Below are 15,007 nucleotides of genomic sequence, written 5' to 3'. Positions count from 1 at the left end.
TTTAATAGACAGAGCCATAGTTCACTGACAAGCCACGCAATATCGCGTTCGATGAACCGCCTTCGATAATGAACGCGATATTACGTGGCTTTTCAGTGATCTACGGCTCTGTCTATTAAATGCCGCTCCATTTGAAAGCAGGTGATGCCGATTTAGCGGCAATCAGGGAATGCCCATTTGGTAAAGCCTCTGGACAATATTCAATTTCCGCAAAGTCAAGTATTTGAAAGGTTATGTTATGTCTCATAAATTATGGCTCAGAAAACTGTCCAACAAATCTCTGCAAATGAAAGCTACAGCAATATCAATACCCCATGCACAGTCAGCTTAAATGCACAGCAACTGATAGCATTTCAGCAAATGGCCAGACGTCAACAAAATCAATACACCATGTGCGATCATTCGACCAAATTGGAATGAAATGAAAAGGGAAACGAACATGTTGAGATGTAATATTATTTTCTGAAACGTGTTAATAAAAACAACTCCAGCCAGTTAAGATAATAGTTACAGCCACTGTAGTATAGCATGGCTCTAGTGCCTCTCCATTTAAATAGAACATGACAACAGAATCATAATTTAAAACATCATAAATATTGAAAGGAAATTAAAATAATTTATGGAATAGGTTAGTCGACAGGGTATGTTTTTCTGTGTGCGCAGAGCAAAACGACGGGCGGAGAGGAAGAGGAAGATAGCTTTAGTAATTGCTTTTTCTACCCCTGAAGCAGCTTCCTGCCTTTTATCAAAAAGGCAATCTCTGTCAGTAATGGCTCAATTAATAATTAAACACATGTTTTATCTCCTCCACGCTCCTGCTATTTATTTTCATCTTCCTGACAGGCAGAACTACACAAACAGGGTTAGCGCTATCAATAAAGAGGAACATTCATAACACTCGCTTTCCAGAAACGAAAGGAAAACACACACACACACACACACACACACACACACACACACACACACACACACACACACACACACACACACACACACACACACACACACACACACACACAAGCACACACAAGCCAGCTACCACAACAAATGGTCATATGTTCTGAGATGGTGGGGAAGAATAATAAAAGTTGGAGATATGAATGCCATTCTGCTATTTGAGCTGAAGTAGCAGTTCTGTTTCAGAGCCAAGTGGGACCAAACGACATTTATGAAACATTCCGACTCTGAGAGAAATTTTCCTTGTCTAAAACAATTCAACTGAATATATATACACAACAAGCTTCAGAGCGTGGGTGTTTCTTCAAAGTAATTTACATGCTTTACATATTGGTCAAACAGTCGGATCTCTTCCTGTCTAACTAGCCAGAATAAGTTGCAATATGGGCCAGACTTTGAATAAATGGCAATATGTGTGTAAACCATGAGTAAAAAGGCACAGAACAGAAAACAAGCATGAACAATCACCCAAACAACAGCAACAGCAAGGACAACAGCATTCTATGTTTATTAATATCAAATGACAAGCTTGGCTAAATGACTAGCCACAAAACAAAAAGAGCTCGGACTAAACAGCTGTGGAACATTTACACACAATAACAGCTGGACAGGCTTTATTAAACAAATACCAATCCAATTCCACCTGTAAGTGCAACATTAACCTCAGCAATGACTGGTGGGTTTAATATTAGCTGCTAATCTTGAAATATCCCAAGTCCGTACGATGGTCCATCCCTGACTGTGACTCCTCGATCTCTATGCCTCCATGATCCAACAGCTGCAAAGCTGATTAGCTGGTCAAGAGGTCAACTTCTATTCATTATTTAATGGGCAAGAGGCCACAAACACTGCAGCGCTAAGGTTAGCAATACACCAGCATTAACCTCAGTAGAGGAGAAGAGCCGCATACAAACACACTCTCATTCTCCACCGCTTCCCCCCAAATCCTTTGACCCCTGCTGGCCTCCGCTCATTTTTCCCTCCCTCTATTTTTTCACCCTTGCAGGAGGGGAGAGAAGCGAGTGCATTTTATATTCTAAAGGACTGAGGGGAGGGCGTGTGCGAAGGGGGGCTCCTCCGCTGAGGCGGAGCAGGGAGCAGACTTTTATTGACATGCAGCAAATAGCGGGTAGGAACAAAGGCCACTCAACGGCTATTGAATCGTGGGCCTGCAGACAGAGTGCTTGATTAGCGATTCGACACGGAGACCCTGAGCCGTGTAGCATATAATGAGTGCTTAGAGAACGACCCTGCGGCTCCCTGGGGACGGAGGTGGAGGGGAGGCAGGGCGGGGGGAGTAGCATCCATCCTCTGCGGAATTGATTCGGCCAAATGCTATCAAGAAAAACAGAGTATAACGTGTGACGGCCAGACGTGGCTCTTAATCCGGAATTACATACGTTATGATAATGGTATGGACTGTAAATATTATTCATAATAAATTAGTTGGGTCAATTTGTTTTCATGGGCTGGTGAGCTGACAGATTTTTGCAACGGTGGATTAACGGCGAAAACTGGTGCGTTATCAATTTGATCTTGTGCGGTTGTGGCAATGGCTGTTACCCCCCTCCTTTTGTTGCTTTCTCACTCTCTTTCTTTCTTTGTTCTTTAGTCTTAATCCACTATGTGTGGGCCGGTAAGTTTAATGGAAACAATTTATTAAGTCCGGCTTAAAATGCCATCTGCTGTTAAGCCTTCCAAAGCCGCTAAGCTCTCAGTTTGGCCCGAAGCTGGCGGTGCTTCTCGCGTACAGTAATACGCTGTTTAAAATGAGCACAACGGGTCAAAATTAATCAGGATTAGCAAACCAGAAATCCACTTCACAAATGGCTTTTCACCACAATCTTCCTTCGCTATCCCAGCATGCCCCAGGTTTGCCTGACAGACCCCACACACAAAATGGGTGCGTCACCGCTTCACTGATGGGTAAAATGAAGAGAAAGAGAGCAACCCCCCTCCCAACTATGCCTAGAGCCTCTAACCTTATTGTGCTGCTGGCAGATGCTGCACACTGTTCTAGGTCCAACAATCACCTTATAGCTCTGCATTAGCTGTACTGTAGCTTTGCACAGAGTAAACAATGAATGTAAAACAGCTATATTTTATATGTGGATGGATGGAACTAACGATAGAGACGATGATCAATCGATAGCTATAATGAACAGTAGATAGTACTACAAACAATAGCTACAACAATAGAACAGATTAACTTATATAATTATATGAGTTATGAGCATAAATTCACTATGCCTTAATTCAGGGCAAGAAAAACTTGGCACTGCTAGATGGAGAGCAAGCCTCTTAAAAAGTTATGAAAAGCACAGCGATCATGGTAATTATGTAAGCACAGATTACAGTAAAACTAAACAGCTGTTAAGCTGATACAAAACTTGTATGTCACCACAGTACTTGACTGAGGGCACAAAATCAATCAAATCAAGCACCAGTGTGCATGAAAGCTGTTTACAGAAACAAAGACACATGCATATTTGTGCAAGCTGCACCACATGCATGCCGAGGTATTTCCCTGTAATGCAATTCTCCAACGCAAGACGTGAGCCAAGCGAGTGATCAGTCTGCCAGAAGTTCTCCAGGGCAGACCAATTTGGGGATCAGAGCTGAGCGAGCTTTAGATTGGTCTCGGCGGACATACTGTAATGGGACACATATGCTCCTATACCCCCAAAATCTCGAATAACAGCCTGGAGGAATAGTGCATTCCATGGAACAAAGTCTGGACAACCCACATTCAACAACGACAACAGGAGAACAAGGGTAATGATACTATACATTCCTTGCCAAGTGCTTTTGGAAGCTATTGCCAGAAGAGTGATTATGGCAACTGCAAAAGCGAGTGAAAGGCCATGTGACATACAGGAAATTCAAAAAAATAAACTCAACACAAACCATGATTTCAATTCATTTCACTTAAGAAATAGAAGTTTTACTAAAGTCAAGAATTAAAGGTGCTCTAAGCGATGTCACGCGTTTAGGCCAAAACGTTTTTTGTCACATACAGCAAACATCTCCTCACTATCCGCTAGCTGCCTGTCCCCTGAACACACTGTAAAAAAAACACGGTCTCTGTAGCCGCCACAAGCTCCGAAAACGGAAATAAAAACAAACTGGTGCAGCCTGGACCACAAAACATAATAAACATGCTCCAGACAATAACCGACAAGAATGATTTTAAATGCGTGTTCATGACTGTTTCAGGAAGCATGGAGGGGAGGGGGAGGGAGGGTCTAGCTAGCCTCTGTTTTGTTTGACAACACTTCGAACGTCAACAGGAAGTTACTCTGCCCAGGATCGCTTAGAGAACCTTTAAGATAGGTACCTGTAATACAGCCCAGGAGCAGAGAGCCAAAGTTTTCCAGGTAATACCTTAAAGAAGCCAAACTGAAACTGCTGTGATACCACTGGATATAAAAGTTACGAAGACAACTTAAACTATCATGAAACTTGCTGGATATCAAAGCCTATGAAGTCCAAGTTCAAAGTATTATGCGACTTCTAGAACCTTAAAAGTTAACAAATCCACACTGGAACTTTTATGAAACTTAGGGTGCGTTCACACTTGTCATGTTTGGTTCGATTAAAACGAACCCTGGTGCGATTGCTCGGATAGTGCGGTTCATTTGAACATATGTGAACGCTGCCATTCGAACCCTGGTGCGCACCAAACAAGTGGACCGAGACCGCTGAAAAGATGGGTCTCGGTCCGCTTCCAAACGAACTCTGGTGCGGTTCGAATGATATATGAACGCAACACGGACCAAAGACATGTAACCGAACCAAAAACAGGAAGACGAGACCATAAAAAGGACAGAATCCTCACGCATGTCGGTTTTTCTTGTCATAGTGGCGAGTTTGCCCATCACAGGCATCAGACGCGCGTCTCCATGCAGCAGATCATTTGTGTGCGTGACGGATGGATTCCCGCCGGTGTTTTGACTCCTTTACACATTTTATAAGCTCTTCACGAGTTCCCAGCTGGCCAAAATACCATCGCATGCAGGCTACGCACCGCTACGCACACACAACGAGCGCATTTACCTCAGAAAACAGCACTGTTTTGGATGTTTGGTAAGTTCCGTCTCAAAGTAGGCAATACGTCATAAAATCCGACCAATCACGTTGTGAATGTATACCTATGCCTTAAGGTTCGGTATCTTTTGGTTAGGTGATAAAATTGCTAATGTGAACGCTAACCGGACCAGGACTAAATGTTTTTTTTTTTTTCTTCTTTGGTCCGGGCCAAATGAACCAAACGAACCGAACTACAAGTGTGAACGCACCCTTAATGGATATCAACAGTTACAAAGTCTGAACTGGAAATGGATTTTAAAGGTTATGCACCCCTGCAAGATCTGTAATCTCTACAGTCTGGGCATCAAATTGCAAGTACGATAATATTTATTTCCTGCAGTCCTAAATAACTTAATCCACATTCCCACTCTTGGTTTTGCTGGAACTTCTTACCACTTTCTGCTTTCTCTGTATCATCCCTGTGATCCCTGGGAGAGGGTTTGCTTGACATACATTAGCAGGATATTAAGGAAGATGCAGTTTGTCTCGCCATCAACCGTAACAGATTAGAACATCAACATCAACAAGTTCTTCTGTTGACATCAGAAGTTCTCAAGCCATGTGCTCTGATCTACTTTTAAACATTTCAGCTGTTGCACAAGTCTTTTCCTATGGTTACATGGAACATGTCTGGAACATGTACAAAAAAAGAGACTTTAATGTGGACCCCGACAGTAGTCACAAGTTCTGCTCTTCCTCTGAGCTCGACTTGTCTCCTCTCACTTCCTCTTTTCACTGTTTTTAGAGAGTGGGGGGCAAAAGCTTTCCAAAAGACTCATGCCGGGCATCATAAGTGTGGCATTAAACTCGACATCTCCTCCGCACTGTGCAACAAACAGAATTCGTTTCACAACTTAGTTCCCCTACAAAACCTGGATGTGAACCAACTTAAAAAAAAAACAAAAAAAAAAAAACTAAGTGCCGACTTCCCACTGCTCTCAGCTAAACTTTAACTACTGCCGGAAACAGTAAAAAGTAACTCAAATCCAGAAACCTCTATCAGCAGCCACTTGAAAATGAGTGGAAAATACAAGGAAACAAATAAGAACCATCTCATCATTTAGGATTTTAACAGGCTTTTAGCAGGATTACAAGGCATCTGAGATTTGCTGTCTGTTATATCGAGGAATTACTTCTGATGAGTCTGACGGACCAGGACTAACTGCTACCACATTTAGCACTATGTACTTCTATATGTGTGCACCCTTACATACATGGCATTTGAGCGGAACCTGAAAAGATGGGTATCTCTTTGGCTCACAAGGTTAAAAACCCTTCTACCTATTTGAAAAAACAATCATGAAAAAATGAGAAAAACACAACAGCACTATTTCGGCAAGAGTAACATTAATCCTGTGAATGATGTATGGCTCTCAAAGTGAGCTCAGAGTTGCCTGAGGGAACATAATGCATATTGTCAGGCTTTGGGGGGAAAAATATTAACTTCAACACCAATAACCTAGACTATCTGAACTTTGGCCTGAAATGGGAACAGAGCTTCCTAGAATGGAAAATAAGTGAAACAAGGGTTTATTTGTGTGAGTTATATGCACAATGGAAGTATATTAATTAATTGAATATTAATTGACAACCCTGAAGTGTACTTCGTTTTCAAAACCAGTTTATGAATGGGGTAAAAGGTCAAATCAAGTGCAATCATGTCTAGATCTACATCCAATGCAAGAAAAATGACATGTGAAACCCACAATATGCTCTTACCTTTAGGTGCAGTAGGCGAGAAAAGCTTCTCTGATCCTACATCAGATGCCTGAAAAACAGAAGTGAAACACAATTAGACCCCGTTTAAGTAAGGTTCCTTTTTAAACAAATGTTCTCATCCTCACATTTTTTTTTGGGGGGGAAGGCAACAACACTGGCAACAAAACACCCTAAAGATGTCTACCAACAACAAATAAGATGAGCAAAGAAGAGCAAAAGATGAGGAAAAAAAACAAAAAACAGGAAGAGCCAATAAAAAGCCAATAGACAATTAAAAAAGTGCAAATGTTTAACTGGAGCCAACTTGCACAATTTTCCACATCCCTGCTCTTAATTATTTAACAAAAGATCACTGATGGATGGTGACATCACAAATCCTACCCGCAGACTACAATAGGAAAAAAGTAATCTCCCTACAAAGTGACTTAAGTGCTATGTAGACTAAACATGAGTGTGCTTTTCCTTCCCCTCCATGTAGCAGAGCGTGTAGTTTCTGGCAAGCAGCAAGAAAAAGAAAACATGCCATGCTCTTACCAAAACACACAGTCATTGACAGACAGGACGTGGGGCTCTTAACGAAGAAAGAACTCTTAAATTCTTCACACACTATACACAGGGGTGGTAAAGAATGCCAGCACACACATTCCAGCGTTTTCTTAGAATAGAGCAGTCTATCAATACATACCACACACTATGGATTTAACTTAGCAAGAGAGAGTAGTCATATGTTTAAATATGTGCTTTCTTCTGATCTATCTGTCTTTTTTTTTTTTTTTTACAGCAGAGGTTAATGCAAAACAATACATAAAAAGATGAGATCAAGGAATATGCAAAAATGCATCTTTTCAAAATCAAGTAGCTGCTTACAGTGTATGTTAAAGTTTCAAAATTCATCAGTGCTAAATAAAGATTTTTTTTTAAATGAATATAAAAATATTAAAAAGACTTAACAACAACTACAACAACAACAACTCACAAGCTGACTTGGATAACTAGTTGTCCATCCTGACCCAACCCTATCCTGTATATTATGTCTGTAATCATATATTTTGCAACCGTATATAATATGTTTAAAAAAACAAAACAAACAAAAAAAAACAAGCAGAAGAAAACGTTTAATTTGAAAATGTCACTATATACTGTACACATAGTATTTTCAGATTCTGCAGTACATTTTGATAAAAATGGACCACAGTTTGTCTATTTGAACCTTGTGTAGGCCAAGTTTCTAGCTCCATTAATAATGTGTTCTTTATAATGTGTACTCAGTCTAATATGCAAAACCTCCTGTGAGAGCAGACCCACGACGTGGCATAATTTCTGAGACCTCCGCTGACGTGAGTCCTGGACTACATTAATAAAGAGCTCTATTTCAGCCCCATAATTCACAACGTCAGGGGACTAATTTTTCAGCAAGCGGGATTTTTGACTACACAAGCTCTCTGTGTCTGAGCGCTGGAACACTTTAGCTCACCCCCCCGTAGGATTACATGAAAGAAAAGAGGTTCAGATGAAACTGGGCCCGTAGCATATGTATAAGCCTCGGGTTTGGGCAAAGACTGTCGTTAACGTTCGTTCGGCTCATGCCTTTAATGTTGAAAAGAAACTTTCAATACAATGATCAGTCTATGAAAGGTATTCTTATGAGAGCTTAAAGCAAGAAAGGAACTGCCAGAACATAAAAAAAGGAAAAAGAAATTTATGGCGGCTGCATTTCACTGTTTGTATTTTTTGCCAGTGAGATGTTCTACCGAGCAGGCTTTAAACTGTGTCCCTACAGGCCAGAGGTCAAATGTCACTCATAACAAATTCTTTGCACTCTTACGATGCAGGGGGCCCGAGCGGTGATTAAAGGACAGAGCGATCAAAACGAGCAGGAAAAGAGAAAGGACAGAGAGCAAGAGAGAAAGAAAACAAAGCAAAGACCCTGCCTGCTGAAGGAAGCAGAGGGGCTATAACCATTTCAAAACGGAGGAAATTGAAGCCACATTGCTGGGAGCCAAACAGCGCTGGAGGGGCCACAGGAGGCCTGACCTGAGAGGACGTGTGATACTGGATCTGGAGGTAGAGAGGCCAGATCTGGGACTCTGAGATACCAAAACAGCCCTCAGTTCACTTCTCCCATTGCACTCATTAACTACAGGCAATGATGCAGTCTCCTCTGGACCACGACCTGACTCTCACAGGAGCCACAGAGGAAAACAGAGAGATGGACAGCCAGAGGAGGAGGTAGGGAGGGAGTTAGAAAAATAAAAGGGTCATGGTCATGTGTTGAGACATGCTGCCTACAGCTGTAAAGTGCCACTGGAAGGAGGAACAGGAAAGGGAAGACAGGGAGGTGAGGTTAGATTGATTCCACCTAACGGGTGCTAAGCCATAAAAATAAACAATCACAACAGTCAGAGTTCAGGCTACACCAAACATCTAAACATTTTATATTGCTTCTTCTAATGCTCCACAACAAGCCAATGAAAGCAGTCGACATAAAATACTCCTTTGGGAAGTTGATATAATCTGCGGTCTGACATGCTACACTCCATCTAGAACTATAGACAGCATTTAAACATCAATTTGTGAATTCTTTTAAAAAAAATGCATGCAGCTTTTATGACCTCAGTAATTGAGAGACTACAGTGAAACCAAAAATTATTCAGACACTAGATATAATTTCTTATATTTTGGTACTAGTGGGTGGAGGACACTATAGTTCATTTATGTAACTGAGGATAGCAAAATATAATAAACTGTGACATATTATACACACACAAAAAACAAAATAAAAACAAACAAAAAAAGTTGAATAAAAAAAAAAAAAGAGTTAAGCTGCTTAATATTTTTGTGGAAACAGTGATAATTTTTCAGGATTCTTTGATGAATGTAAAGTTCAAAAGAACATTATAAATGTTTTTATTCTCAAATTGAGTCGATTTAATGTGTCCTTGTGGAAAAAAAAAACAAAAAACTTACTGACTCCAAACAGTAGTGTACTTCAAAGAACACCATTTATTTTTTATTTTTATTTAACCACTAACAACTAGCATGGTCAGTATCATTATACTGACTCTGCTAGTTTTGAGTGGTTAAATAAAAATCAATGAACTCAAGTCTACCTCAAACTCATGAATATAACCAAAATTCAAAACTGTATAAATTCCACCGAAATACAAAACAGAACCAGCAAAATAATAAGACAACTGATCTGTTTCCTCCTCTACTCCTCCCATCCCACGCCCCTCCGTTCATCTCAGACACCCCACAGGTTCAGTGCCAGGAGAGGGTGGCCCAGCGGAGCCACTGGAGGCTTCAGAAGAAGGCGTGGCACTGATGCGATGTCATGCTTCCAGCAGCAGGCAGGCGGGCCAGATGGTGTAAATTATCAGAGAGGAAGAGAAAAAGAGGGTCAGCCTGGCCTAAAGAGGGCTGCCACAGAGTCCTCTGATTAACCTGACAACAACCGGATGACCTCTACAACAAACACAGATTTTAGCATGTGGATCATGCCTGTGATTTATCATAGTCTCTCTAAACTCCTCCTCATTTTTCTTTCTACCATCAGCAATCATTCCTCACTCATCTTCTTGCTTCAGCTTCTCTCTCTCTCTCTCTCTCTCTCTCTCAATGGCAGGATGTTGTCCAGAGCCTTACAGGCTTCTATTTTCTCACTGTTTATGTAACATGTTGAAGAGGGCCAGCAAAGGGCTGATAAACATCTCAGTCATCACCCTCTTAAAAACCCGCAAGAGCCACATCAACCTCTACATTTTGCTTGTTTGTTTTTGTTGAGTTTGAAATGTGCGTGTTGATGTAGTAAAATAAGATACTGTGGATATGTGTTATACATTTTATTATATAAAGTCTTATAATGTACTGTAGGTGAATAGTGTTTGTTTGCTTTTATTGTTCAGAAGCTTCTCAATTATATTGCATTTAAGTATCAACCTATGAATTAGGTTAATACTTAACAACCCCCAACACAAATATCCATCTATCCCTCTCTCTCTGTTTTATATATATTAGAGGTGTAGACAACAAATACAGTCAGTCACAGGTGATCCACACTCCAATCCACAAGGGGGCGTGCTATAATGCAACACTGTTTTCCAACCGCCACAACAGGAAAAAAGAGCAGAAGAAGAACAGTGCATACCAAGTGCGAATGACCGCTTGAAAACAAGTTAAATGCACGTATGTGTCAAATACGTCTTTCTGTGCTCATGGACAAAGGAGAATGCTTTTCAGTTTTTTAGCCGGCTGTGACCAAATACCTTTTATTTTTTATCAGCCCTGCAAAAAATATGACCTATGAAAGAGTGCATTCTGTTCACTGCTTAGTGATTAATACACTAAAGGAGGCTGTACTGTACCAATTATCTCGGTAGGGACTAAATGCCACTAGGTGGAACAAACTGTGATTTGCACTACTGTCTGTTCAAAATAAATGAGACACTAAGACACTAAGTATTGTGGATTTGTTGCCTTTTCCGGTAACACTTTAGTTTAGGGTCCAATTCTCACTTTTAACTAGTTATAAGGCACATATTAAAGCCTTTTTCTGCATGACCTTATTCTACATCCCTTAATCCTACACAATACCTAAACTGAACAACCTTACTAACTAATAAGCAGTAATTAGGGGTTTACTGAAGCAAAAGTCTTAGTTAATAGTGAGAATTGGACCCTAAAACTAAAGTGTGACCATTTTTCCTATTATACCGAAATCGTACCGAACCGTGACTTCAGGGTACGTTACACCACTAATATTATTTATATATATATATATATATATATATATATATATATATATATATATATATATATATATAGTAGCACCATAAAACAAAATAATAACATAACATAATAATAAAAATGTTTTGACAAAAATGTTAAAAACGGAGTTATCTCGTTTTGCAACAATATATATGTGATTAACTCCTCATTGAGATTTAACCAATATATATTGTTGCAAAACGAGATAACTCCGTTTTTAACATTTTTGTCAAAACATTTTTATTATTATGTTATGTTATTATTTTGTTTTATGGTGCTACTTAGCTGTATTTTTTAAGTTATGAAGGTTTAAATCAAAACAAACCAACTGCAGTTGAATTGATATTAATTGGAATGCACAACCAAAAAACAAGATTTTTGAAAAATTAAAAAAAACTGAGTTATCTCGTTTTGCAACGAAACTCATATATATATATATATATGTTTCGTGATTGTGCATGTGCCTGCCGATGCACCAATGCAGTCATCCAGGCATACAAGTTCCTGCTAATGAAATTCCAAATTAATTATCTTCACTGTGTTTGTCCTTTTCTCTCCCATTTCCCTCCCTCTCTCTCTCTCTCTCTCTCTCTCCTCCTCTCGCTGCTCTGCTTAATGACCTCCTACATACTCGTTTATCATGAGCTCTGCTACATCTCTCCCCCTGCGCTCTCATCCTATCAGCCACAGCGCAGACCGCCTCCAGTCAGAACAGGTGTGTGAGAGAGTGATTACAGCTCTCTGCCCTCTCCACTCCACAGGAGAGTGACACACACACACACAAACTCCCACACCAGCGCATTAGACATGCATCTGCACCTAAAGCATCATTAAGATGATAATGTATTCCACTGGGTGACCGTGCAAAATGCAGTCCTACCCACAAGTCTGTGCTGCTCGCCGCGAGCGCCACATTCCACGTCAGCCGCGATTGGCAGAGGGTGGGGAACGATTCCTCCGCTGAACTCTCGCTTGGCAACAACACGACGAGAACCTGCAGCGGAATCACAGCACAGCTCCTGTGGTTTGCATATCTAAATCGCCTGCATCCCACTTGCTCTGATCTCTCTTCATTTATCTTTCTGTAGTAATCTTCCTTATCTAGTGTCTTCCTTTTTCCATCTTTCTCGCTATAATTTAATCTCTCCATTTCATTCACACATTTTTCTTTCTTTTTTCTTTTTTTTGCAATCGCTTCCCCCTGCTTTAGAGCATTCACAGGTTGTTAACATAGCAGCCAGTTGGTGCGAAATACAAATTACAAAGCTATCCGGTGAGCGCAGGGCAGACTGAGAGCACAGGGGAGACAAAGAGAGAGAGAGAGAGAGAGAGAGAGAGAGAGAGAGAGAGGGGGGGGTAAAGATGTGTTGCATAGTAACACTAAAGCCAAACAGCGAGACAGAGTCACAAATCAGCTCAGTTGTTGTTGCCTCCAGGGCCTGACACATGGCCAGGCATAAACACATGAGAAACAAGGTAAAAAGCAAAGAAAAACAGAGTGGAAGAAAGTGCCTTCATACACAGAGTATTATAGGCTGTTCCAAAACCTAATGAGCTGCCTAAATAGGGATCACGGATACATTCCAAATGCAGAATGCAATTTGGCTGATATTGCTTTACGATAATACCAATAATTTAAGTAAATAAATAAATAAATAAAAAAATCTAAATTAAATTAATTGAAAAAAAAAAAAAAAAAAGATTTAATTAATTTTGTCTTTTGAAACATTAAAGAAATAAAACAATATGCATTATTTATTAGTATATTACTATAAATATTAATAATGCTTTAATAACTAATATTTATCATCACATAACAAGAACACTTATTCTTTTTATGTTTTTAAATGTTCAAAAAAAGTATGCTTTAAATACATGATTATTTTTGCGTTTTAAGACAAAACTAAATGATTATTCAATTAAATAAAATGATTTGCATTGTTTTAATGATTATAATTTGAATAGAATTATAATAATCATTGTATGAAGTATGAACAGGTCAGTGACGTGATCAAAGCCATTCTCGAGCAGTCACAGACGCTGCGATATTTTAAAACATTTTTGATATTAACGCCACGTGATCTTGTAGTGTGTGCAATGCAATGCCAAGGTGAAATCCAGCCATTCACAGTGCAGATGGTAGAAACTGAAAAATCTCGTAATCACTTGAGTTAATTTCTTTCATGAATTATTGCGGGAAAACATTTATTTTTATTTTTTTCGCTGTAGGTCGGGACTGCCTCTTGACCAAATGTCGTGTAGTTTGTGCACCTTGTCAGCGTTGTGTTGTGTAGCATGTGCGCTGCTATGAGAAACCCTGGCCAAGAAACCCTGTTGTGTAGTGTGAGCACCACAGCAATACAGTTTTACAGTCCTGTAGCGTAAGCTTGCCCTTAGTCAGCTCACTTGGTTTTACAGTAGAGCTAAAGACTCACACATATCCCTACCAAAACATATATTCTGCAACTTGGTGGGCTGAAAAAGAACCATGACAAATTATTTCATTGTATTTCTGAAGCGCTTTTCATGATATCTCAAAGCAGCTTTACAAGGATCTGTAACCTCAAGTAAGCAAACAAAGGGCATAAAAAGCCAGGACAGTGAAGCCAGGCAAAATTAAATTCTGGTACAAATCAATTACTTGTGCTATGCCTGCTTTCTTAAAAGCAATGTTCCCATGCTCCTGGGTGACAGACAGTAGCCACACAGGGGCTGTCACGGGCTACAGGCTCTCACAGGCCTCCACGTCTTTAATGTGAAAGCAGGGGAAGATAAAACGCGGCTTATCGGTAAAGGAATCAGAGCCTGTTCTTTAGTAGACACACTGCAGATACAGATCTTAGTCCAGGGTTTCTTTCTCCTGCCAACACATGTGAGATAAGGAGAGTAGCAAAGAAAGAGCGAGAAAGATAAACAAGCTTCCATTCTGGTTAACCGGACACTTCCATGAGATGGTTATGTTATTCAATCTTACACGACTCAAGTAGCCTAATATCTAAAACTCTATTAAAGCTGGAAGAAACTAAGAATTAAACAACTAAAATTAGGATGAACTGTTTCGCATATAGTGCAAACCTACGTGTTAATCGCTTAGTTCAAGGGCTTTCAAACTGGAGGCCACAAGGGGGTGCTACAGGGTGTATACATTTAATAAAAAAATATATATATTTTTTTTCGACTGTCAAAATTAACAAGATATTTGTTAAATATCACAATTGTTATGTAAATTAAAAATATTTTACACCAATTATATAGCTTTACAAAAAATATAGTTTGATAGTTTATAGTTTGAGATTTTACGATATTGTTTTGGCCATCACATTTAATATCACAATAATATTTTTATTATGTAAATTATCAAATATTTTAATTACATAAATATTTTAATTAGCTTTGGATTAAATAAATAAAAATGCCAAAGGAAATGTTGCTTTTTCAATGTGATTAATATTTTTTTTCTGACACTGTATAAAAG

The 15,007-nt window shown here is 39.6% G+C and overlaps 1 protein-coding gene across 17 annotated transcripts in view; it reads right to left on the bottom strand.

The window, feature by feature from the left end:
• The window catches only part of fbrsl1 (fibrosin-like 1), a 330,862-nt gene that overhangs the window by 33,062 nt on the left and 282,793 nt on the right, over positions 1–15,007 (bottom strand). For all 17 annotated transcript variants that reach the window (XM_067405643.1, XM_067405645.1, XM_067405647.1 and 14 more), the window contains one exon: positions 6,766–6,814. In XM_067405643.1, the coding sequence (XP_067261744.1) occupies positions 6,766–6,814 (49 nt within the window). The remainder of the gene's footprint in view (positions 1–6,765; positions 6,815–15,007) is intronic.

This window comes from Chanodichthys erythropterus, chromosome 13 (genome assembly GCF_024489055.1).
Source record: "Chanodichthys erythropterus isolate Z2021 chromosome 13, ASM2448905v1, whole genome shotgun sequence".
NCBI lineage: Eukaryota > Metazoa > Chordata > Actinopteri > Cypriniformes > Xenocyprididae > Chanodichthys > Chanodichthys erythropterus.
This window is presented reverse-complemented; position numbering and strand designations above follow the sequence as displayed.